At 40.6% G+C, this 24,734-nt stretch overlaps 1 protein-coding gene across 1 annotated transcript in view; it reads left to right on the plus strand.

Annotated features, from left to right (window-relative positions):
* The first annotated feature begins 6,863 nt into the window (after positions 1-6,863).
* LOC124041790 (apoptosis regulator Bcl-2-like) overlaps positions 6,864-24,734 on the plus strand; it is a 58,737-nt gene continuing 40,866 nt past the window's right edge. Inside the window, exon 1 of the mRNA XM_046359819.1 lies at positions 6,864-8,003. Coding sequence (XP_046215775.1) covers positions 7,458-8,003 — 546 coding nt within the window. The 5' untranslated portion in view covers positions 6,864-7,457. The remainder of the gene's footprint in view (positions 8,004-24,734) is intronic.

The raw sequence follows: 24,734 nt of genomic DNA on the forward strand, positions 1-24,734 counted from the left end.
GGTTTCTGCACTCAGTAGGCTACTGAACACAGGCCTCTTGAAAGCTTTTAGGCTTTGTTATTACACTGGTATGGAACCTAACCTATACCATATGTATAAGTATACATAGTTGAATGCACTGACTGTAAGTAGGTCTGCATAAGACTCTGCTAAATCAAGAGTTCCCAAACCTTTTCACTCACAACATTCCACACCACCCCTGCGCGCATGCACACGCCATGTCTATTTGTATGGGCACAAGCACTGCTCATGACACCAACTGTTCACAGCTCTCCCATCTGCGGAGATGTTTTTTTCCAGGTTTAAAGCATATTTCCTGCAATTCTACACATTCTGTCATGGGGTGCAGAGAACATTTTTTGTAGTTTTAAAACTAACTTTTCTTCACATTTTGCCATGTCTAATGTCTAATGTGAATTCGTGTGATATTTGAGTTGACTCAAACCACAAAATCTATAGGCTAAAAAACATTAGCTGACATGGGCTTGTTGGGACCTCCCGCCCCAACCACAGGGACACGCCCCACAGTTTGAGAACCACTTCACTAGATGACTAAATTGTAAAAAATGTATTTGTGTATCTGTGTTTGCTTTGTTTGGATTATGAGCTTACATTATTCCGTTGCTGAGGGTTGCACAGCCTAGATACATACACAACCTATGGTTACAGTTGATCAATCCTGGCTCCTGTGTTTACAGATGTTGAGTGGAGGAGATGTTTTGTACCATTACGGAGCGTTTCGGTTTTGATGTACAGTGTGTGTGTTCAGCCGGGTGGTTATTGGGGGGCTACTGTGTGTACTGTGGGTGGATGTGAGGTTTTACATATTCTTTTTGAGTAGTGGACTCTCATCTTCCATGAGGGGAACAGAACAGCCTGGGCAGCAGGGAGCAGGTAGATAGTATACACAACCGGTCAAAAGTTTTAGAACACCTACTCATTCAAGGGTTTTCTTTATTTTCACTATTTTCTACATTGTAGAACAATAGTGAAGATATTAAAACAAAGAAATAACACATGGAATCATGTAGTAACCAAAAAGGTGTTAAACAAATCTAAATATATTTAATATTTGAGATTCTTCAAATAGCTACCCTTTCCCTTGATGACAGCTTGGCACAATCTTGGCATTCTCTCAACCACTCTCTTCACCTGGAATGCATTTCCAACAGTCTTGAAGGAGTTCTCACATATGCTGAGCACTTGTTGGCTGCTTTTCCTTTACTCTGCGGTCCGACTCATCCCAAATCATCTCAATTTGGTTGAGGTTGGGGGATTGTGGAGGCCAGGTCATCTGATGCAGCACTCCATCACTCTTCTTTTTGGTAAAATAGCCCTTTCACAGCATGGAGGTGTGTTGGGTCATTGTCTCCGGCGCGGCCCACGCTTGGATTGCGTCCTACCTGACAGGTCGTTCCTACCAGGTGGCGTGGCGAGAATCTGTCTCCTCACCACGCGCTCTCACCACTGGTGTCCCCCAGGGCTCTGTTCTAGGCCCTCTCCTATTCTCGCTATACACCAAGTCACTTGGCTCTGTCATAACCTCACATGGTCTCTCCTATCATTGCTATGCAGACGACACACAATTAATCTTCTCCTTTCCCCCTTCTGATGACCAGGTGGCGAATCGCATCTCTGCATGTCTGGCAGACATATCAGTGTGGATGACGGATCACCACCTCAAGCTGAACTTCGGCAAGACGGAGCTGCTCTTCCTCCCGGGGAAGGACTGCCCGTTCCATGATCTCGCCATCACGGTTGACAACTCCATTGTGTCCTCCTCCCAGAGCGCTAAGAACCTTGGCGTGATCCTGGACAACAAACTGTCGTTCTCAACTAACATCAAGGCGGTGGCCCGTTCCTGTAGGTTCATGCTCTACAACATCCGCAGAGTACGACCCTGCCTCACACAGGAAGCGGCGCAGGTCCTAATCCAGGCACTTGTCATCTCCCGTCTGGATTACTGCAACTCGCTGTTGGCTGGGCTCCCTGCCTGTGCCATTAAACCCCTACAACTCATCCAGAACGCCGCAGCCCGTCTAGTGTTCAAACACCTTCCCAAGTTCTCTCACGTCACCCCGCTCCTCCGCTCTCTCCACTGGCTTCCAGTTGAAGCTCGCATCCGCTACAAGACCATGGTGCTTGCCTACGGAGCTGTGAGGGGAACGGCACCTCAGTACCTCCAGGCTCTGATCAGGCCCTACACCCAAATAAGGGCACTGCGTTCATCCACCTCTGGCCTGCTCGCCTCCCTACCACTGAGGAAGTACAGTTCCCGCTCAGCTCAGTCAAAACTGTTCGCTGCTCTGGCTCCCCAATGGTGGAACAAACTCCCTCACGACGCCAGGACAGCGGAGTCAATCACCACCTTCCGGAGACACCTGAAACCCCACCTCTTTAAGGAATACCTAGGATAGGATAAAGTAATCCTTCTCACCCCCCTCCCCCCTTAAAATATTTAGATGCACTATTGTAAAGTGGTTGTTCCACTGGATGTCATAAGGTGAATGCACCAATTTGTAAGTCGCTCTGGATAAGAGCGTCTGCTAAATGACTTAAATGTAAAATGTAAATGTAAATTGTCATGTTGAAAAACAAATGGTAGTCCCACTAAAACCAAACCAGATGGGATGGCGTTTAGCTGCAGAATGCTGTGTCAGCCGTGCAGGAAAGCACCCCCACACCATAACACCTCCTCCATACTTTACTGTGGGAAAAACACATGCGGAGATCATCCGTTAACCCGCACCGCATCTCACAAAGACACAGCGGATGGAACCAAAAATCAACCATTTGGACTCCAGACCAAAGGACATATTTCCACGGGTCAAATGTCCATTGCTCGTGTTCCTTGGCCCATGCAAGTCTCTTCTTGTCATTGGTGTCCTTTAGTAGTGGTTTCTTTGCAGCAATTCGGCCATGAATGACTGATTCACACTGTCTCCTCTGAACAGTTGATGTTTAGATTTGTCTGTTACGTGAAGCATTTATTTGGGCTGCCATTTCTGAGGCTGGTAACTCTAATGGACTTATCCTCTGCAGCAGAGGTAACTCTGGGTCTTCCATTCCTGTGGTGGTCCTTGTCATGACGTTGGCCTGGGGGTAGGTTTATGACAGTCATAAATACCTCTTCCCCCCTTTTTCCTCCCTCTATCCTACTGATGTTACATTTGCAAACCCCTTGGTTAACATAGAGATTCTGGGAACATCAGAAGGTGGGGGGAAATAAACTATATTCTGGTAATCCGACCAATTGAACATATGCAGTTGTACTTAATGAATATGATGTCAGTTCAAAGCCAACATCAGCATGAGCTTTGGTTGCGAATGGTATGAACTTTGAACTCTTATTCACTTTAGAAGTGATACCTCCTAGCCGTTGAGTTAGCAACAGCAGCTGCAAATGCAGGTTAGGAAGGAACAGACAGAGTATCCCGTCTGCCACACAACGACGTGACTACAAAGTATCCAATTGACCACCAGAGACCACCAAGGACAAAGGACTCGGTTGGGCAGCACGGCCTTCCATCTACCACCAACCTACTGAAGCACAGCTCAGAGTAAATATTTATTGCATTTTCCTTTTCCAAATGGGCGGTAATTTAGAATGCATAAGATACTGTATTTACGATAGCACAGCTTCGCCCTGTGTCCCTCAATCTTCCCGCTCTTTCACCCAAACCCAGCCCCTTTGTCACATTCTGACCTTTGTTCTTCTGTTATGTCTTTGTTTTAGTATGGTCAGGGCGTGAGTTGGGTGGGTTATCTATGTGAGTTTTTCTATGATTTGCTATTTCTGTGTTTGGCCTGGTATGGTTCTCAATCAGAGGCAGCTGTCAATCATTGTCCCTGATTGAGAACCATATTTAGGGAGCCTGTTTTCTTTTGAGTTTGGTGGGTTATAGTGTTCTGTTATCTGTTGTGTGTCTGCACCAGCCAGAACTGTTTTTGGTCGTTTCTCTTTGTTATTGTTATTTCCGTGTTCATTTAATAAATATGGACACATACCACGCTGCACCTTGGTCCTCACCTTCTTCCACCGACGACGGCCGTTGCACCCTTTTCTATTGTGTAAACAGCTGTCATATCTGTTCTGCCCACCAGGGACGTTTTCCTTTATGCCGTAATTAGTAATCAAGTAATGATTAATTATGTATATGTGTAATTCTGTGTGATTAGTTAGTTATTTAGCAAATAAATATTTAAACCCAATTTTGTATTGCTGATTCAACTTGTTAGCCAGGATTCGTGCAGATAACCAAGAATTTACAACTTTCAGATGAGACTGAATTAAGGTAAGGATTAATATTGACTGCTATTGATGTAAAATATTACTAGGTCTTTAAGAGTTTATTCGGAAAATAACAGCTCTATAAATATTATTTTGTGGTGCCCCGACTCTGTAGTTAATTACATTTACATGATTAGCTCAATCAGGTAATATTAATTACAGAGAAATTATTTTATAGAATAGCGTGTCATATCGCTTAATCCGGCATAGCCAAAGACACGACACTCTAATGAATTTATCCTCTGCAGCAGAGGTAACTCTGGGTCTTCCATTCCTGTGGTGGTCCTCATGAGAGCCAGTTATATCATAGCGCTTGATGGTTTTCGCGACTGCACTTGAAGAAGCGTTCAAAGTTCTTGACATTTTCCATATTGACTGACCTTCACGTCTTAAAGTAATGACGGACTGGCATTTCTCTTTGCTTATTTTAGCTGTTCTTGCCATAATATGGACTTGGTCTTTTACCAAATAGGGCTATCTTCTGTATACCCCCTTACCTTGTCACAACACAACTGATTGGATCAAATGCATTAAGAAGGAAAGAAATTGCACAAATGAACTTTTAAGAAGGCACACCTGTTAATTGAAATGCATTCAAGGTGAAGCTGATTGAGAGAATGTCAAGGTGTGCAAAGCTGTCATCACTAATATAAAATGTATTTTGATTTGTTTATCCCTTTTTGGTTACTACATGATTCCATATGTGTTATTTCATAGTGATGTGGAATAGAGTTCCATGTAGTCATGGCTCCATGTAGTGCTGTGTGCCTCCCATAATCTGTTCCTGACTTGGGGACTGTGAAGAGACCTCTGGTGGCATATCTTGTGGGGTATGTATGGGTGTCTGAGCTGTGTGCTTGACAGACAGCTCGGTGCTTTCAACATGTCCACTTGAGCCAGGAGAGATTGACATGCATATTATTAATGTACATCCAAAGGCCAGCCATGCTGCAGTGTTCTGAGCCAATTGCAATTTTCCAAAGTCCCTATTTGTGGCACCTGACCACATGAATGAACAGTTCTATGGGTTGGTAACAGGCTGTTTGGTCGGCTATTTGAGCCAGTAAAGGGGGCTTTACTATTCTTAGTAAGCAGGAATGACTTTTGCTTCCCTCCAGCCCTGAGGGCACACACTTTCTTGTAAGATTAAATTGAAGATATGACAAATAGGAGAGGCAATATCGTCCGCTATTATCCTCAGTAAGTTGCCAACCAAGTTGTCAGACCCGGTGCATTGTCATTGTTGATAGACAACAAAACTTTTTTTTACTTCTTCCACACTCACTTTATGGAATTCAAAATTATAATTATTGTCTTTCATAATTTGGTCAGATATACTTGGATGTGTAGTGTCAGCATTTGTTGCTGGAATGTCATGCCTAAATGTGCTAATCTTGCGGTTGGCAATATCAATCGGTTTCGTGATGAATGAACCATCTGATTCAATGAATGATGGAGCTGAGTTTGCCTTTTTTCACAAAATGTCATTGAAGGTGCTCCAAAGCTTTTTTACCATCATTCTTTATGTAATTTACCTTTGTTTCATAGTGTAGTTTCTTCTTCTTTTTAGTCACATGATTTCTCAATTTGCAGTATGTTTGTCAATTGGTTGTGCAGCCAGACTTATTTGCCATTCCTTTTGCCTTTACAATATTTCAATTCCTCATCAATCCACATGGATTTGACAGTTTTTACAGTCATTTTCTTAATGGGTGCATGCTTATTAGTAATTAGGATAAGCAATTACATCTGTCAAGTGCAACGTCTGTTTGCTCCTCATTACACACCACAGACCAACAAATATTCTTTACATCAACAACATAGGAATCACTACAAAACCTCTTGTATGACCTCCAAAGGCCCAGCCTTTGGAACTTTGGTTTTACTTGATATAGCTACTATATTGTGATCACTACATCCAATGAAATACACTTTTCGTTTGATCTGATGTATCGTGCGATGCAGTGCATATATACAATTATGAAGTATTATTCTTAAAAACTAGGATTTTGGAGGTCATCAGTGGCAATCATAATGGCAAACGACGACACTGTTGATGATTTCATTCAATACTTATTGACTCAAGATATTTCAGCTTTTCATTTTGAATTAATTAGTCTAAAAGTAATTAAAACATAATTCCACATTGACATTATGGGGTATTGTGTGTAGGCCAGTGACACCAAATCTAAATTGAATCAGGCTTTTAAACTTCAATTTTAAATTTCAAAATTTGGAAAAAGTCAGGGGGTGTGAATACTTTCTGAAGGCACTGTATGTGTTCCAGAGTAAAGAGTAGAGAGTGTTCCAGTAGAGAGACCCACATAGTTTCTGTAATTAAGTACTGGCAGTGTCTGCTATGGCAGGTGGGAAAGTGCAAGTTACCTGAAAAATATCTAATCTCTCAATGTTCTAATGTTTCAATGTCCATCTCAAAGTGCACCAAATTAATGCATTTAGCTCTTGAAATTTCTTATTTTTTACTGGGGTAGGATGCCCCCGGACCCCCCTACTGGCTTTGGGCTAAGCCCCTAATGTCTTTAAATCCTAGAAACGCCCCTGACACAAGAAATACCTCACCAGCAAAGCAGCAAAGAGTGTACAACAGGCAGCAATTGTGGGATACATTCCTCACTCAAAACGTCTTTCTGTATGCGTAAAACGCCGCTGGAATAGTTTTCGGTATCATATTCTGGATGCATGCGACGTTGACCTTCATATGTAGATTTTCGGTCATGTATTTGTAGTGTACATTATGTGCATATGGAAAATATTTTTTATCTCTTCCGTATTTCTGGCTGTCTAGATTTGGAGTCTACAGAGAAGGGAACTGTCGCCACTTTTTGAACAACGCTTCGAATATTTTATTTTGAGAGCACAATTTGGAACATTTGGAAATTCAACGTGGTTTATATTTGGACTTTTCACGGTTTCAGCCTAGTTGGGTGAAGGGGCCGTTTTTCAATCCACACATATCGCTTCCTTTCCAGTGTTTCGTTTTGCACCGTTCAATTGTAGGCAGCTATCCTAAAAACTTGAACAGAACATTTTCTCAGAAATACACTTTTCGTTTGATCTGATGTATTGTGCGATGCAGTGCATATATACAATTATGATGTATTATTCTTAAAAACGAGGATTTTGGAGGTCATCAGTGGCAATCATAATGGCAAACGACGACAACCGCTTTATAGTGGAAAAGTACATTTGTCACAAACTCTTGAAACGAGGATATGCGTGGGATTTCGAGGATGCCGAGGAGGAGGAAGGTGTTGCTAATAATGGGTCGATGATTTCTCCTCGGCCGGGTTTGGCACGGCGGTGCCACGGGGCCAATAACGGCGGACCGGGCAGCGTCCCTCGTCTTTCCAAATGGCTCTCCCAACCGGACCCGCATGCAGCTATTCACAGAGTTTTGCGTGAGGCCGGGGACGAACTCGAAAGACTGTACCAGCCCGACTTCGCAGAGATGTCACACCAGCTGTATCTCACATCCTCCACGGCTGAGAGGAGATTTAGAGAGGTGATAGACGAGCTGTTCAGGGATGGGGTTAACTGGGGACGGATTATCGCCTTCTTCGAGTTCGGGGGCACAATATGCGTGGAATGCGTGAACAAGGAGATGACGTCGCAGGTGGATCATATCGCGGTGTGGATGACAGAGTATCTAAATGGACCACTGCTCAACTGGATTCAGGAGAACGGGGGATGGGTATGTGTAATCTACTGCTTTAGTTTACATTAGCCTACGCATGATGCGGAGGGAACGTTTGGAAATGAACGACATAATTTACTAGTCTTCCCGATTTGATGTTCTGGCTGTTTGTCTAGCACGTCTGGCCAATGAAATATTACCGTCGCTGTCACACCTCCCTACGCTCAAACCCGCCTCCGTCCACTGTAGCCATCAGTGGCAGATGCCTTGTAGTTCCAGGATGGGGGATATATTCCAGGGTGGGAGCTAAAACCAAACGTTTCACTGCACGTAACCGGTGTATGTGACAAGAAAACATATTAAATGTTATTTTGTTTATTTTGTCCTATAACCCATGCCTGTTATACTGTTATTCACTATACTGCTGTCACAAATAGATGTCTGTGACAGGCTATCCGCATAGAACAGTCTGTACTGCACACAGGGCGGCTGAGGCACTAGTAGGATAGGATCATTATATCTGTGTAGTTCCACATCCATGGCAGGGCAGAGCAGGACAGACACATGTCAGGGGAAAGGGTGACATCAAGTTAATAGTGTGGGCTATCAGACCCGGGCGAGACAGGACAAGAGATGAGGAACACTTATCAGAGATCTACATGACCAAAAAACTATGAGATCCCCATACTAAACCTATACTGTACACACGCACTCACACATTTTGGATACTTGATTTGGATCCACAGTCACACGCACGCACGCACGCACGCACGCACGCACGCACGCACGCACGCACGCACGCACGCACGCACACACACACACACACACACACACACACACACACACACACACACACACACACACACACACACACACACACACACACACGCATTTACCACCAAATATCTGAGTATGCCCATCCACCACTACCAACCACACAACAGCCTCTGTTCTGTTTTTCTTTTGTTACAACTATTTCCCCTCTGAAGATGAACAATGTGGCCACCCCTTTACGACTGCTGTCCTCTACAGCTCTACATCTATAAGGCCAAACCGCCAAAAATGTGTCCCTAATTGGCAGAAGTGCTATTAATGATAAAATAACATGCGTTTGCACCGTTTCAGCCATCTAGCCAGGAAGCAAGGTGGTAGATGGGGGTGGGTATGGGAGGGGTGAAGGCTAATCAATGATTTATGTGGAGCATTTCATCTCTAAAGGATGGAGCGTTTAACATTCCCCTTGAGTCTCCTCTGCCCCTGAAGGTGTCAGGTTGTGCCACATATCAAAGGGAAGCACAGAGAGGAGAGAGGGGCCCCCAGGAGTACAGAGCCACAGACTAGAGCCAGGTTGTATGTTTAACATGTAACGTGCACCCTCCAGTGCATTTCGGTTCAGTTGGAGTCCTTTGGTCATGGGATGGTGGATCGGGCTGTGGCTGCCATGTCTGTCTGTGTGTGAGAGGTCTCTGGAGCCTGATACCCGACATCCCAGTCTAACTATGTACTTTTGTATGTAGGTCAGCATAAACAGTAATGTTTCAAGACTGAGGTTGAGACGACGGGGTTTTATGTGCCATATCCATGGGAACTGAAGGGAATATTTTAATCAAATGGATAATTCAGGATTTTAGGGCCTTGTGATCATTGGCGACAATTGCACATCCCAAAAATGTGGTCTCTGATGTGACGTCAGAGGCTATAGAGAAGTGAGTGAGCTTTGACGTCATGCCAGAAAAATGTCACATAAATTCTGTAAATGTAATATAAATACAAATACTGTTCATGCTAAATTAAGAATGTTGCAGAGATCCAACTGACAATGCAAACAGACACTATCATAATAGTTTTACTTTTCAAGGGGCAAAATTCCCTGATGTTTATAATTCAGCTCATATTATGTGGTGTTCTCAGACATCTTAGGCAACAGTGTGTTCGGAATATTTTCAGACCCCTTGACTTTTTCAACATTGTGTTACGATAATGCCTTATTCAAAAATTGATTAAATACACATTTTCCTCATCAATCTACACACAATACCCCATAATAGCAAAGTGAAAGCAGATTTTTAGAAATGTTTGCAAATGTAAAAAAAAACAGAAATACCTTATTTACATCAGTATTCAAACCCTTTGCTATGAGACTCTAAATTGAGCTCAGGTGCATCCTGTTTCTATTGATCATCCTTGAGATGTTTCTACACCTTGATTGGAGTCCACCTGTGGTAAATTCATTTGATTGGAGATGATATGGAAAGGCACACACCTGTCTATATAAGGACCCACAGTTGACAGTGCATGTCAGAGCAAAAACCAAGCCACGAGGTCAAAGGAATTGTCCGTAGAGCGCCAAGACAGGATTGTGTCGAGGCACAGATCTGGGGAACAGTACCAAAAAATGTCAGCAGCATTGAAGGTCACCAAGAACATAGTGGCCTCCATCATTCTTAAATAGAAGAAGTTTGGAACCACCAACACTCTTCCTAGAGCTGGCAGCCCCCGGCGAAATTGAGCAATGGGGGAGAAGGGCCTTGGTCAGGGAGGTGACCAAGAACCCATTGGTCACTCTGACAGGGCTTCCAGAAGGATAACCATCTCTGCAGCACTCCACCAATCAGGCCTTTATGGTAGATTGGCCAGACGGAACCACACCTCAGTAAAAGGCACATGACAGCCCACTTGGAGTTTTCCAAAGGGCAACTAAAGGACTCTCAGGTCTGATGAATCCAAGATTGAACTCTTTAGCCTGAATGCCAAGCATCACGTCTGGAGGAAACCTGGCACCATCCCTACGGTGATGTATGGTGGTGGCAGCATGGTGCTGTGGAGATGCTTTTCAGTGGCAGGGACTGGGAGACTAGTCAGGATCTAGAGAAAGATGAACAGAACAAAGTACAGTGAAATCCTTAATGAAAACATGCTCTAGAGTGCTCAGGACCTCAAACTGGGGCGAAGGTTCATCTTCCAACAGGACAGTAGGCCTATACGATCCTAAAATAGTTGGTGTTATTACCCTTTTACATTTAAAAAATATATCTCAATATAAAAATGTAAAGGGTTATTATTGTTCCGATACACACCGTCAAATGGATTAGGTATTTTCAACATGGTTGTTGTCTCTATTAGTGTGTGGCGGGCTGGTTAACATTGGGATAAACTGATTCAAGTTAATGGTATAACTAACACAATAACTGGCTTATGGAAGCACTTAGTGGTGTAAAGTACATAAGTAAAAATACTTTATATTACTACTTAAGTAGTTTTTTTGGGGTATCTGTACGTTGTTTTACTATTTACATTTTTGACAACTACATTCGTTAAGAAAGTATTGTACTTTTTACATTTTCCCTGACTTGTTACATTTCAATGCTTAGCAACACAGGAAAATGGTCCAATACACGCACTCATCAACAGAACATCCCTGGTCATCCCTTCTGCCTCTGATCTCACTAAACACATGCTTCGTTTGTAAATGATGTCTGAATGTTGGAGTGCCCCTGGCTATCCGTAAATGTAAAAAAATAAGAAAATGCTTCCATCTTAGTAAAGGAATTTGAAATTATTTATACTTTTTTACTTTTGATAATTAATATCACGACTTCCGCCGAAGTCAGTCCCTCTCCTTGTTCGGGCGGCGGTCGACGTCACTGGCCTTCTAGCCATCGCCGATCCACCTTTCATTTTCCATTTGTTTTGTCTTTGTCCTACACACCTGGTTTCAATTCCCCAATTACCTGTTCATTATTTAACCCTCTGTTTCACCATGTATGTTTGTGTGATTGTTTGTTGTATTGTGGTCTGTATTGTGGGCTTGGTAATTCTCTTGTATTTTGATGACTTAGAGTAAAGTTACTTTCATTTACTCATCTCTGCTGTCCTGCGCCTGACTCCTCTGCACCAGCTACACACAGACCCTTACACTTAAGTACATTTTAGCGATTACATTTACTTTTGTTACTTAAGTACAGTTGAAGTCGAAAGTTTACATACACCTTAGCCAACTACATTTATACTCAGTTTTTCACAATTACTGACATTTAATCCTAGTAAAAATTCCCTGTCTTAGGTTAACCACTCACATGCTTGGGGTCATTGTCCATTTGGAAGACCCATTTACAATCAAGCTTTAACTTCCTGAGTGATGTCTTGAGATGTTGCTAAAATATATCCACATCATTTCCTTTCCTCATGATGCCATCTATTTTGTGAAGTGCACCAGTCCCTCCTGCAGCAAAGCACCCTCACAACATGATGCTGCCACCCCTGTGTTTCACGGTTGGGATGGTGTTCTTCGGTTTGCAAGCCTCCCACTTTTTCTTCCAAACATAATGATGGTTATTATTGACAAACAGTTCTATTTTTGTTTCATCAGACCAGATGACATTTCTCCAAAAATTACGATCTTTGTCCCCATGCGCAGTTGCAAACCATAGTCTTGCATTTTTATGGCGGTTTCGGAGTAGTGGCTTCTTCCTTGCTGAGCGGCCTTTCAGGTTATGTCGATATAGGACCCATTTTACTGTGGATATGGATACTTTTGTACCTGTTTCCTCCGGCATCTTCACAAGGTCCTTTGCTGTTGTTCTGGGATTGATTTGCCATTTTCCCACCAAATTACATTACTCTCTAGGAGACAGAACGCGTCTCCTTCCTGAGCGGTATGACAGCTGTGTGGTCCCATGGTGTTTATACTTGCATGCTATTGTTTGTACAGATGAACATGGTACCTTCAGGTGTTTGGAAATTGCTCCCGAGGATGAACCAGACTTGTGGAGGTCTACAATATTTTTTCTGAGGTCTTGGCTGATTTCTTTTGATTTTCCCATGATGTCAAGCAAAGACGCACTGAGTTTGAAGGTAGGCCTTGAAATACATCCACAGTTACACTTCCAATTGACTCAAATGATGTCAATTAGCCTAATAGAAGTTTCTAAAGCCATGACATAATTTTCTGGAATTTTCCAAGCTGTTTCAAGGCACAGTCAACTTAGTGTATGTAAACTTCTGACCCACTGGAATTGTGATACAGTGAAATATTATAAGTCAAATAATCTGTCTGTAAACAATTGTTGAAAAAATTACTTGTGTCTTGCACAAAGTAGATGTCCTAACCGACTTGCCAAAACTATAGTTTGTTAACATGAAATTTGTGGAGTGGTTGAAAAACAAGTTTTATTGACTCCAACCTAAGTGTATGTAAACTTCCGACTTCAACTGTATATTTAAAACCAAATACTTTTAGACTTTTTCTCAAGTAGTGTTTTACTGGGTGACTCACTTTTACTTGAGTCATTTTCTATTAAGGTATCTTTACTTTGACTCATGTATGACAATTGGGTACATTTTCCACCACTGGTAGTATTTCTCTAAGTGAGAGTTATATTATATATTTCTATATATAAGATATTTACGCTACCTTTTATGTATTCTTGATCCCAATGATTTTGGCCTGTAAACAACAGCCAATGTGTTAGAGCAACGACCCTGGAATAAAAAAGAATGTGTATGGGTGGAGAGAGGGTTGGTTTTACAGGGTTGGTTTTTATTCTTGGCTATTGTGCCATGGCTGTGTCCGAGTCAATTGTAAGTTAAAAACTTGGGTATTCCTTTAAGGGTAGTGTGATGCCTAAGACAATGTTTTACTTGCAGCCATTAGCGGACGTTAGAATCAATGTTCTTTTTTTCTTCTTCCTTTTCTTCTAAGAAATAAACAGAATATAATGAGGATGTGATATGATGGACATTAAGAACTGGTCTTTTGCGATGTATATAGGTAGTTTTCTCTTCATTTTTTTCAAAACATTTAGGACAATTGAATCGAATGAACTGAGCAGGCTGGGCTGACATGCTTATAGTCTTGCTAGGACTCTCTAAATATGAGCATGCATTTATAAGATTGTGCTGTTGTTATTTCTATTAATATGATCTATTATTGTTACTATTTCTTGTTTTCTGTCTGTTATCCATGTTATTTGGTTAGTTCTCTTAAAAAGCACCCTCATATATATTTATGATATTTATGTTATTTCCCTCTGGCCTACACCAATTGGTAGCCAAGGGTTTACCTTAGGATGCAAATGTGCGCCATGAGTCAGGGAGATGGTCTTAGTTACAACAGACCCAGATATGGGGGTAGGTTTTAGTGGGTGGAATATGAGGACAATTGGAATTGCAGCTACAGTATGCTTAACAGTAAAAATATTATGGTACAGCTATATGGACACTTAATCATCATGGTCCTTTTTAATGGTACGTTTACAAACATTGGTTGTGGTAAGTATACTTGAAACTTTGGTATCATTATGGTAAGTGGGGAAATAAGTATAGCCAGGTATAATTGTAATGGCTTGGCAGATCTTAACAAAATAAGATAGATTTTTACTTGTCTAAAAGAGAAACAATATAATATCTATTGTTTACAGGAAACTCATTCTACGAATATAGATGAGGTTGGGTGGGAAAAGGACTCGGAGGGAGAAATATATCTTTGTCATGGGCAAAGAAACTCAAAAGGGGTGATTATACTAATTAACACACATTTTGATCTGATTGTGCAAACTGTGCAAACAGATCCGCAAGGAAAATGGATTATTTTAAATATGCTATTGGATCAAAATCAGATCTGGCTAATGAATTATACCGGCGAAATAATAATGATCCACACTTCTTCTAAAATATATATATTCATCTATTGAGCTCACAAGCAACGAATGAGTCTATTATTATGGTAGGAGATTATCATACGGTTTTAAGTAGCTCAATGGATCGTAAAGAAAATCACACCACAAACTATCACCCTCAAGCACTTAAGGAGATCACGAAGATCATGGATACATTAGAACTAGTGGATATATGGAGGCTGAAAAACCCTGACCTAGTGAGATATACATGGAGGAGGCTTAATCAAACTAGCCATCTGGACTACTTTCTAGTCTCATTCTTGCTGGCATCAAAAGTAAACATTAAAAAAAAAAATAATAATAATAATAGGAGACCGAATACCATTGGACCACCATCTAATTGGCCTTCATATATACAACTCTTACAGAATGTCCACGTGGACGGGGATATTGAAAATGTAATCGAATCCTATTGATTAAATAATTGACTTTTTTTGCACAACATAGGTACAGCAGATCCCCTTACTTTTAAATGTACATTCAATACAATACTCATCATTAAAACAAAAGCAGTTTAGGTCAAAAGAGATTAGAATAATAAAGGAAAGAGTAAGTAACTGCGCAGGTAGGTGGTAATGGAAAACTACTATAGAGGCACAAAATAAATTGGAGTAAAAACAAAAAGAAATGGAGGTACTTATTCAAGAATGATCAAGTGTAATGTATTACAAAAATAAAGCAAATTGGATAGAAAATTGTGAAAAATGTAAAAATAAATTATTGAATCTTCAACATAGAATTGCTATCAAAAATAATTTACAGAAACTCATTACAAATGATGGAGTCATCCATGATTCACCAGATTACATTTTGAGGAATCAAAATAGTTTAAGCATGTTTTATTTTCATTCTCCTCCATTTCCCCTGATTGATGTTAACTGTAAGGATTTATTTCCTAATAATAATAATTATAAAATTAACTTTTTGAGGCAATAACATTTTTTCAGTCTGGAAAAACACCAGGGCTTGATGGTATGCCATTAGAGGTATAATCAGACCTTTTTTGATGTACTCAAATTATTTACTCCTACAAAAATGGTAGACTTTCAGGTACTCAACATGAAATTCTGATTTCATTACTACTAAAACATGGTAAGTATAAAGATCCAGTCCATTTAAAAAAAACTGGAGGCCTCTTACACTTGCGAAAATTCTGGTGAAATGCATAGCACATAGAATAAAACAGGTTTTACCAGATATTGTTCATCCAGATCAGACAGGTTTTTTACACGGACGATATATTGGATATAATATACGACAATTACTTGAAACAATTGACCATTATGAAACATCAAAGATACCACCCCTCGTCTTCATAGCAGATTTTGAAAATGCATTTGATAATGTACGACTATAATTTATATATAACTGCCTGGTTTACTTTAATTTTGGTGAATCTCTTATACAATGGTTTAAAGTTATGTACAGCAACCCCAGATGTAAAATAGTAAATAATGCTTACTTCTCAGAAAGTATTGAGCTTTTAAGAGGAGTAAAACAAGGCTGTCCGTTGTCTGCATATTTATTTATTATGGCCATTGAAATGCTAGCTATTAAAATTAGATTGAAGAAGAACATCAAGGGGTTAGAAATCCAGGGGATAAAAACAAATGTGTCAATGTGCCGATGACTCAAGTGTTTTCCTAAGTCCACAATCTGGATCCCTGCACAGTCTCATTGAAGATCTTGATCACTTTTCTAGCCTCTCTGGACTAAAACCTAATTATGACAAGTGTACCATATTATGTATTGGATCGTTAAAAATACAGTGTTTACACTACCTTGTAGTTTACCAATAAAATGGACGGATGGTGAAGTAGACATACTTGGTATTCACATCTTTAAAAATATAAACAAACTTATAAATGAACAAAAATAGATAAGATTCTGCAACCATGAAGAGGTAAAAACTTCTCTATTTATGGAAAAATCAGATTGATTAACTATTTTCTCCTATCACAGTTAACTTACTTACTAATGGCACTGCCTACTCCAGACAACTCGTTTTTAAATCATATGAGCATAAATATTTAATTTATTTGGAATGTTAAGCCAGACAAAATTAAACGTGCCTATTTATATAATGAATATGAGTTTGGGGGCTAAAATTATGAAATATTAAAGCTTTAAACCTCTCACTGAAAGCTTCACTCATACATAAGTTATACTTAAACCCAAAATGGTTCTCCAGAAGATTATTAAGGCTCATCCTTTGTTCAATAATGGCTTTTTTGCCTTTATACAGATTACAGCTTCTCATTTCCGACTAAATCATTTTTTTAAATGTATTTTTAAGAATCAAGCAATACAAAGCTGTTTACAATTTCAGTTTTCTCCTGCAGAAAAGATGGAACAAATATGACAACAAATGTTTTGGTTAAACTCAAATATACTGATTAATAAAAATGTTTAAAATGTTTATTATATTTATGAATGATATATTCAATGAAAATAAATGGAGGAGTTATGTCACATGCAGCTATTGAAAATATATGGGAATATCTGCTCAATCCAAATGTACAACCAACTGATTACAGCATTAGCACAAAAATGGAGGAGGCAAGTGGAAAAGGGAAAAGGTAGAGAACTTGTTTGCCTGCCATATATTAAAGATACAAATTGGCTGAAAGGAATTTGCTTAAATAGAAACTAATACCAGTTTCGTTTGAGGACAAAAATGTTGACAGCTACGCCAGACAGGTTGCAAAATAAACGGGAAGAGATTTTCGATGTACCGATTCCATGCCACATGGTTTCTTTTATCAGAACAACAGTTTTCAGCTGTGCTAACATAATTGCAAAAGGGTTTCTAATGATCAATTAGCCTTTTAAAATTATAAACTTGGATTAGCTAACACAACATGCCTTTGGAACACAGGAGTGATGGTTGTAATCAATGCCAAAGGTGCTTCAACAAAGAACTGAGTAAAGGGTCAAAATACCAATGTAAATGTGATATTTCAGTTTCCATTTTTTTATACATTTGCAAAATTTCCTAAAAAACCTGTTTTTGCTTTGTCATTATGGGGTATTGTGTGTAGATAGAAGAGGGGAAAAAATATTTAATCAATTTTACAATAAGGCTGTAAATGTAACAAAATGTGGAAAAAGTCAAGTGGTCGGAATACTTTATGACTGCACTGTATATACTGAGCAATAAAGTTGTCTATAAAGATCACCATAATGTATATTCCAAACCGGGTTAGTGTTCCTCTGTAGATCAAAGGTAGATACTGAATGTTCTAAAAGGTTTTGGAATGAATGTGGATTATTAACTAGCAGAGGTAGTATAGTGTCACCAGCCATAAGTAGGGAACATTGTGCCATTGTGTGTCTTATTCTGAGGTAATTCAATCTGCATGTTGATGTTTTCCTCTCCTCTAAAAACAGAGAGAAGTGGGAAGTTAATTAACCTAGTGACATTTAGACACATGAGAGTGGTGTGGAAAACATGTCCATCAGCCACTCGCATGCTTCCTGTTATTTTGGAGACAGTCTCAAAGCTCTAAATAGGTATGGGTCACTGGCCGTTGTTGAGTCTGGAATCACCGGTGCATGTGCCGAATATATACCTTCCCCAAAACAAAAACTATAACAAGGTCTCAATTGTTTGTAATTCATCTGGGTTGGGATGGCTCACATTCGGTCGTGATCATTAGCCTCCCACATACCCCAACTCCTTCAGATTCACCTTGTTCCCTGCTCTTAAGTTTGTGTTGTGTTGTCCGGTCTTTGTGCCTTTTTTGTCCTCCTTCTTTCACCTGGATAAATGTACTATTTCCTGTCTTTTGTGGCGAGAGTAATTACAGCTGTTTAAAAGGGCCTTTATTTTGATTGGATAATAAGGTCTCTGAGCCAGACAGACAGTGCCACATACAGTAGACATAATGTTTAGGCCCTGTGTCTACCCACGTGTGGATGAGGTACACCTGTGTTTATTTGTGGGACTTTCAGTAAATAATGAGCGATTGGATAGTGGCGCCCTGGATGGCTGACGACTGCCAACTTCCTTCTGAATTGACACACTTAACCGCAGGGAGTAGTCTAGCTGAGGGGGTGGAGGGGAGTCTGGCCAAAATGTACTCTGCTAAAATACAACACAGGTCACACAGCTTGTCCAGGCCTACAGTTAACACAATTGCAACAATAATGGGTTAAGCTTAACATTGGCCAATGTTTTTTTGGTATTTTTTAAAGTCTGGTTCACAAAAGGTTCAGAGTTTATTTAAAGACACCGAACTCCACTCTTACTTATTTTTATTTTATTTTTTATTTCACCTTTATTTAACCAGGTAGGCTAGTTGAGAACAAGTTCTCATTTACAACTGCGACCTGGCCAAGATAAAGCAAAGCAGTGCGACACAAACAACAACACAGAGTTACACATGGAACAGACAAACATACAGTCAATAATACAATAGAGAAAGTCTATATACATTGTGTGCAAATGAGGTAGGATAAGGGAGGGTGAGGCAATAAATAGGCCATAGTGGCAAAATTATTACAGTATGGCAAATGAAACACTTGGGTGATAGATGTGCAGAAGATGATATCACTTCTAATTACTACCTTTGCTTTGGGTTTTCATACAGTAGGAGGAGGGGTAGAGGATGGATGAGAGCACCTGGAAGACGCATCATGAGGGAGTTAGAGGCAGGTTATTGGAGGGTGGGGGACAGGAAGAATTCACCCGGGCCAGTCCAAACACCACGGACGGGGTCGTCTAAGGAGTACTGGGAACCAGGTGGTCTTGTCTAAGGGCAGGTGTTTGTTGTAATAATGTAGAACAAATTTGACTGGGTCAGTCCTGGTGAGGGTACTACCAAAATCAGGCTAAGGGGGTTGAGCGGGGAGGTGTTGCTAGGATACTGTGCTGCTGTGGGCATATGGTCTGTCTGCTCCCCTTCATCTCTTCCTCTCCCTTTCCCCCTCTGTTCGGGGATGAGGGGAACAGGGACAGTTGGGAAGTCATTAATCTCCATCAGGGTGACATGCCTGTACAGGATGGAAGGGAGAACCTGTTTCTCCTGCGCCGAGCTGACATTGGAGACCTGGGTGCATCCCAAATGGAATACTTTTCCATAAATAGTGCACTACTTTTGACCAGGGCTCTCGGGAAATTGGGAAAAATATATATTTAAAAAAAAACTCTCATCACTACCCGCAGTCAACCAACTGCAACTCTCATTTCCGAAAAATGTCCATGTTTCCGAGTGTCATTTGGTGCCATCGGCCATTCATCCTGACAGAGGGGTTTATAGAGTCCATTCTTGCCCATCCAAGCCCCAGAGGACTGCAGAGGTTGATACGTTTTAGTTTGATGTCATGGCGGAATGGGAACGTGCAGCCATTAGCCAGAGATGATCGGTGGGGTTTCAGAAACCTAATACATCTATCAACAGATCCAGATGCTTTCTAACCATAAATCAACCCCAAAACTATTGTTAAATGTTGGGATGATGTGGACTTTTGGACTGTAGGACTGGGGTTGTATAAGGGAGATTTAAAAAGCATGTATGAGCTTTGCCGGAGCAGCCAAATGTACCCCCTCTGTTGTACCCCTCTGCGGAGTGTAGTGCGGAAAGCAGAGTTTGATTGGGCATCAGTCGCTCAACATCTGCCACTCTGTTTCCACTCATCAGCAGAGAGAAAGAAAGAAAGAAAGAAAAAAGAAAGAAAGAAAGAAAGAAAGAGAGAAAGAAAGAAAGAAAGAAAGAAAGAAAGAGTGTCAGATGCTGTAATCTCAAAAACATTTCGCACTGATAGAGCCAGGTCTCTCTGACATGAATACACACTGTAAAAAACTGTAATGCATCAAGCTGCAATAGGATTGTGAGTTTGTTCAACATTTGGGAATATAGCTGAAACAACATAGAATTTTATGTTGAGTATACAGTTTAATTTGAGAATATATATACAGTTCAATTTGAGAATATATTCTATCTAGGGATGTACCGATATGACATTTTTGTCCCACACACACACACACACACACACACACACACACACACACACACACACACACACACACACACACACACACACACACACACACACACACACACACACACACACACACACACACACACACACACACACACACACACACAGTGTCCATTTCCATTTTGTCCAGCTCAGCTGTGTCTTACATTTCACGTAAACCCAGTTTTCTTGTCTGCATCAAAGTAGCGGTCCTTATACCTAGCATCGAACATGGTGGCGACACAGTAAAGAGGCTCAGAGAAAATGCCACCGAATCGCTTGTTCACTGTTTCAATGCCATGACAGATGGTATCATGTCTGATGCAGACGCAGTTGATGAGCTTATTTCTCCAGTCAGTTGTTTGAATGGAGGTAGGTGTGTGTTCATGTTTCCAAGTTTCAAACATGTTCTCGAATGCCATTGAAATGGTAGCAGCGGTATGAGAACCAGCACATTCTTGAGCATGAAATACAGCTTTCATCAGTACGAATCCTCATCGACTAACTGCTGTCAGACTCAGCATGCTCATGGGGCTGACATCTCTGGTCCAAATGTCAGTCGTGAAGTTAATAGCAGTGATGCCCATAGCAAGTAGCTCATGGATGTGAGTTTCAACAATACTGTGTAACTCCGGTAGGGCACCATCTGCAAAATAGCGCCTACTTGGTAGTGTGTACCAGGGCTCGAGGTGCTCGACCAGTCGGCGAAAGCCAACATAATCCACGACAGAGAACGGTTGATTGTCAAAGGCAATAAATTCCATTATCTTGGCGTTAATGGATTTTGTCTTTGAGTTGTCTCGCTGAAATGTTCTTACTCTTTCAAATAACTGCTCGACTTGTTGACTGCTCGATCCACACAGCACACATTGTGTTCTAGGTTAGGAATGCTGTGTTGCACGTGTAGCGCTATATTTTTCTGTGGCGTCATTACGTCATCTACCTACGTTATATAGGTATGCACGTCAGCTTTGACATTGGTTTTGCACATCGTCGTTAAACTAGACATCGGGCCGATGTTGGTATGTTTAGCTAATATAATTCGATTCCGATATGCTTACCGATATATTGTGCATCCCTAATTCTACCTTATTTGCATTTTTCCCAGAGTGCCTTGCCTTTTAAGTGAACTGTAGTTACCACCCATGACTGTATTTCTTAGCGACAGAGTCATGGTTGTTGTATTCAATGGTTTTAATGTCTAAGTGAATATATTATCTTTAAAATAAAATTATTTATGGCAATACATTACATATATCATCAGGCCATTCTTTAAGGGCCTAGTTACACCCTAACATGGTGGTCTGAAACTACTGGTTTACAGGCCACATCACTTTGCAAGTCACGTTATGTTGCCTTGCAAAGTGGTGTGTAATTCCTATTGGAATCTAGGCAGAGTGAGGATAGCGATAAATTGGAACTTTTTAATCACCCACAACCTGCATCCAGAATGACTGTCGGGGTAAGGAAGATTCCTTAATGAAACTACTTAAATCATATCAACTTTAAACAGCCATTTCAGTAACGAGCGCAATAAGTCCAACTACTAACAGATTGGATTAGTAAAGAAAAATGTATGTTATTTATGTTTGTGTAGCATAAGGTCAATCAACCAATCAAATTACATGCAAAAACAGGTATTGAAACAAACAATTCTGAAAAATCTACCTGTAAGAAAGCATGCTGGGAAATATGATAATGATGGGAATGGTTTTCAAAAAACGGAATGTTGTTGTGTGGAACGAACAGCTGACTGTAGATGGGATGGCCGGGCAGTCGTGCGGTCGAGTCTGTTTCGGCCATAACATGGACTCTTAACAAAGTGATGCAACTTTGTTGCTCCTTGCTGAAACAAACGAGTCTTCGGTTGCCTAGGCAAAAAAACACCCCCAACAATGCAGCAGCAGCACACATAGAAATAGAATGACTAGAACTTGGAACCTCTGACCCTGCCAATTTCACTGTTAAAGTCACGGGTACACTCGCAATAGATGTGGTTAAGAGGTCAATCGAACTCGACCAAAACAGTGGAATTGCAATGGAAATTCATAAGGGAAAGAGCCATGGGGGAAAGATCCCAAGTCTACTCATTGGCCTCCAGCAAAATGTGTCTATATTTAGGCTATTGTTTATACAATTGAACTCGGAAGTTTACATACACTTAGGTTGGAGTCATTAAAACTCATTTTTCAACCACTCCACAAATTTCTTGTTAACAAACTATAGTTTTGGCAAGTCGGTTAGGACATCTACTTTGTGCATGACACAAGTAATATTATAAATTGTTTTAAATTATAATTGTTTACAGACAGATTATTTAACTTATAATTTGTTGTATCACAATTCCAGTGGGTCAGAAGTTTACATACACTAAGTTGACTGTGCCTTTAAACAGCTTGGAAAATTCCAGAAAATTATGTCATGGCTTTAGAAACTTCTGATAAGCTAATTTACATAATTTGAGTCAAATGTATTTCAAGGGCTACCTTCAAACTCAGTGCCTCTTTGCTTGACATCATGGGAAAATCTAAAGAAATCAGCCAAGACCTCAGAAAAAAAATTGTAGACCTCCACAAGTCTGGTTCATCCTTGGCAGCAATTTCCAAACGTCTGAAGGTACCATGTTGACCTATACAAACAACAGTATACAAGTATAAACACCATGGGACCACTCAGCCGCCATACCGCTCAGGAAAGAGACGCGTTCTGTCTCCTAGAGATGAACGTACTTCGGTGCGAAAAGTGCAAATCAATCCCAGAACAACAGCAAAGGACCTTGTGAAGATGCTGGAGGAAACCGGTACAAAAGTATCTATATCCACAGTAAAATGGGTCCTATATCGACATAACCTGAAAGTCCGCTCAGCAAGGAAGAAGCCACTGCTCCAAAATCGGCATTAAAAGCCAGACTACGGTTTGAAACTGCACATGGGGACAAAGATCGTACGTTTTGGAGAAATGTCCTCTGGTCTGATGAAACAAAAATAGAACTGTTTGGCATTAATGACCATCGTTATGTTTGGAGGAAAAAGGGGGAGGCTTGCAAGCCAAAGAACATGACCCCAATTGTGAAGCATGCGGGTGGCAGAATCATGTTGTGGGGGTGCTTTGCTGCATGAGGGCCTAGTGCACTTCACAAAATAGATGGCATCATGAGGACAGAAAAGCTTAAAGCTTGGTCGCAAATGGGTCTTCCAAATGGACAATGACCCCAAGCATACTTCCAAAGTTGTGGCAAAATGGCTTAAGAACAACAAAGTCAATGTATTGGAGTGGCCATCACAAAGCCCTAACCTCAATCCTGTAGAAAATTTGATTTGCTGGCAGAACTGAAAAAGCTTGTGCGAGCAAGGAGGCCTACAAACCTGACTCAGTTACACCAGCTCTGTCAGGAGGAATGGGCCAAAATTCCCCCAACTTATTGTGAGAAGCTTGTGGAAGGCTACCCGAAACATTTGACCTTGTTAAACAATTTAAAGGCAATTCTACCAAATACTAATTGAGTGTATGTAAACTTCTGACCCACTGGAAATGTGATGAAAGAAATAAAAGCTGAAATAAATCATACTCTCTACTATTATTCTGACATTTCACATTCTTAAAGGAAAGTGGTGATCCCAACTGACCTAAGACAGGGGATTGTTACTGGGATTAAATGTCAGGAATTGTGAAAAACTGAGTTTAAATGTATTTGGCTAAGGTATATGTAAACTTCCGACTTCAACTGTGTATGTATTTCACTCAATGTCGAGGTAAAATTGGAGTATAATGGTTTCATGGATGTTATCCCCAAGACATGTTCATGACATCATTACCAATCAATTACATTACAGGTAAAAAAAACACCTTTGAATACCGTCAACTATTCTGTATGCTGCTATGTCAAGCATATTATACGATTGGGGCTTAGCATTTAGCAGTCACTTCTTCTAACACTGAAAAGGGACAACTTCTACATGTTATGCAGCAAAAACAGCCAACTATATCCAAATCAGACTTAACCCAGCTAGCAATGAGGAATCGGCCCAGAAGCGGCCCTCTTCAGGGGGGCCGGAACTGCTTGAATCGGCCCGGAATCGGGTGTCGGACTCAGCCCAAAATCAAAATGAATGACTGCCCAGAATAATCT

This window comes from Oncorhynchus gorbuscha, linkage group LG08 (genome assembly GCF_021184085.1).
Source record: "Oncorhynchus gorbuscha isolate QuinsamMale2020 ecotype Even-year linkage group LG08, OgorEven_v1.0, whole genome shotgun sequence".
NCBI lineage: Eukaryota > Metazoa > Chordata > Actinopteri > Salmoniformes > Salmonidae > Oncorhynchus > Oncorhynchus gorbuscha.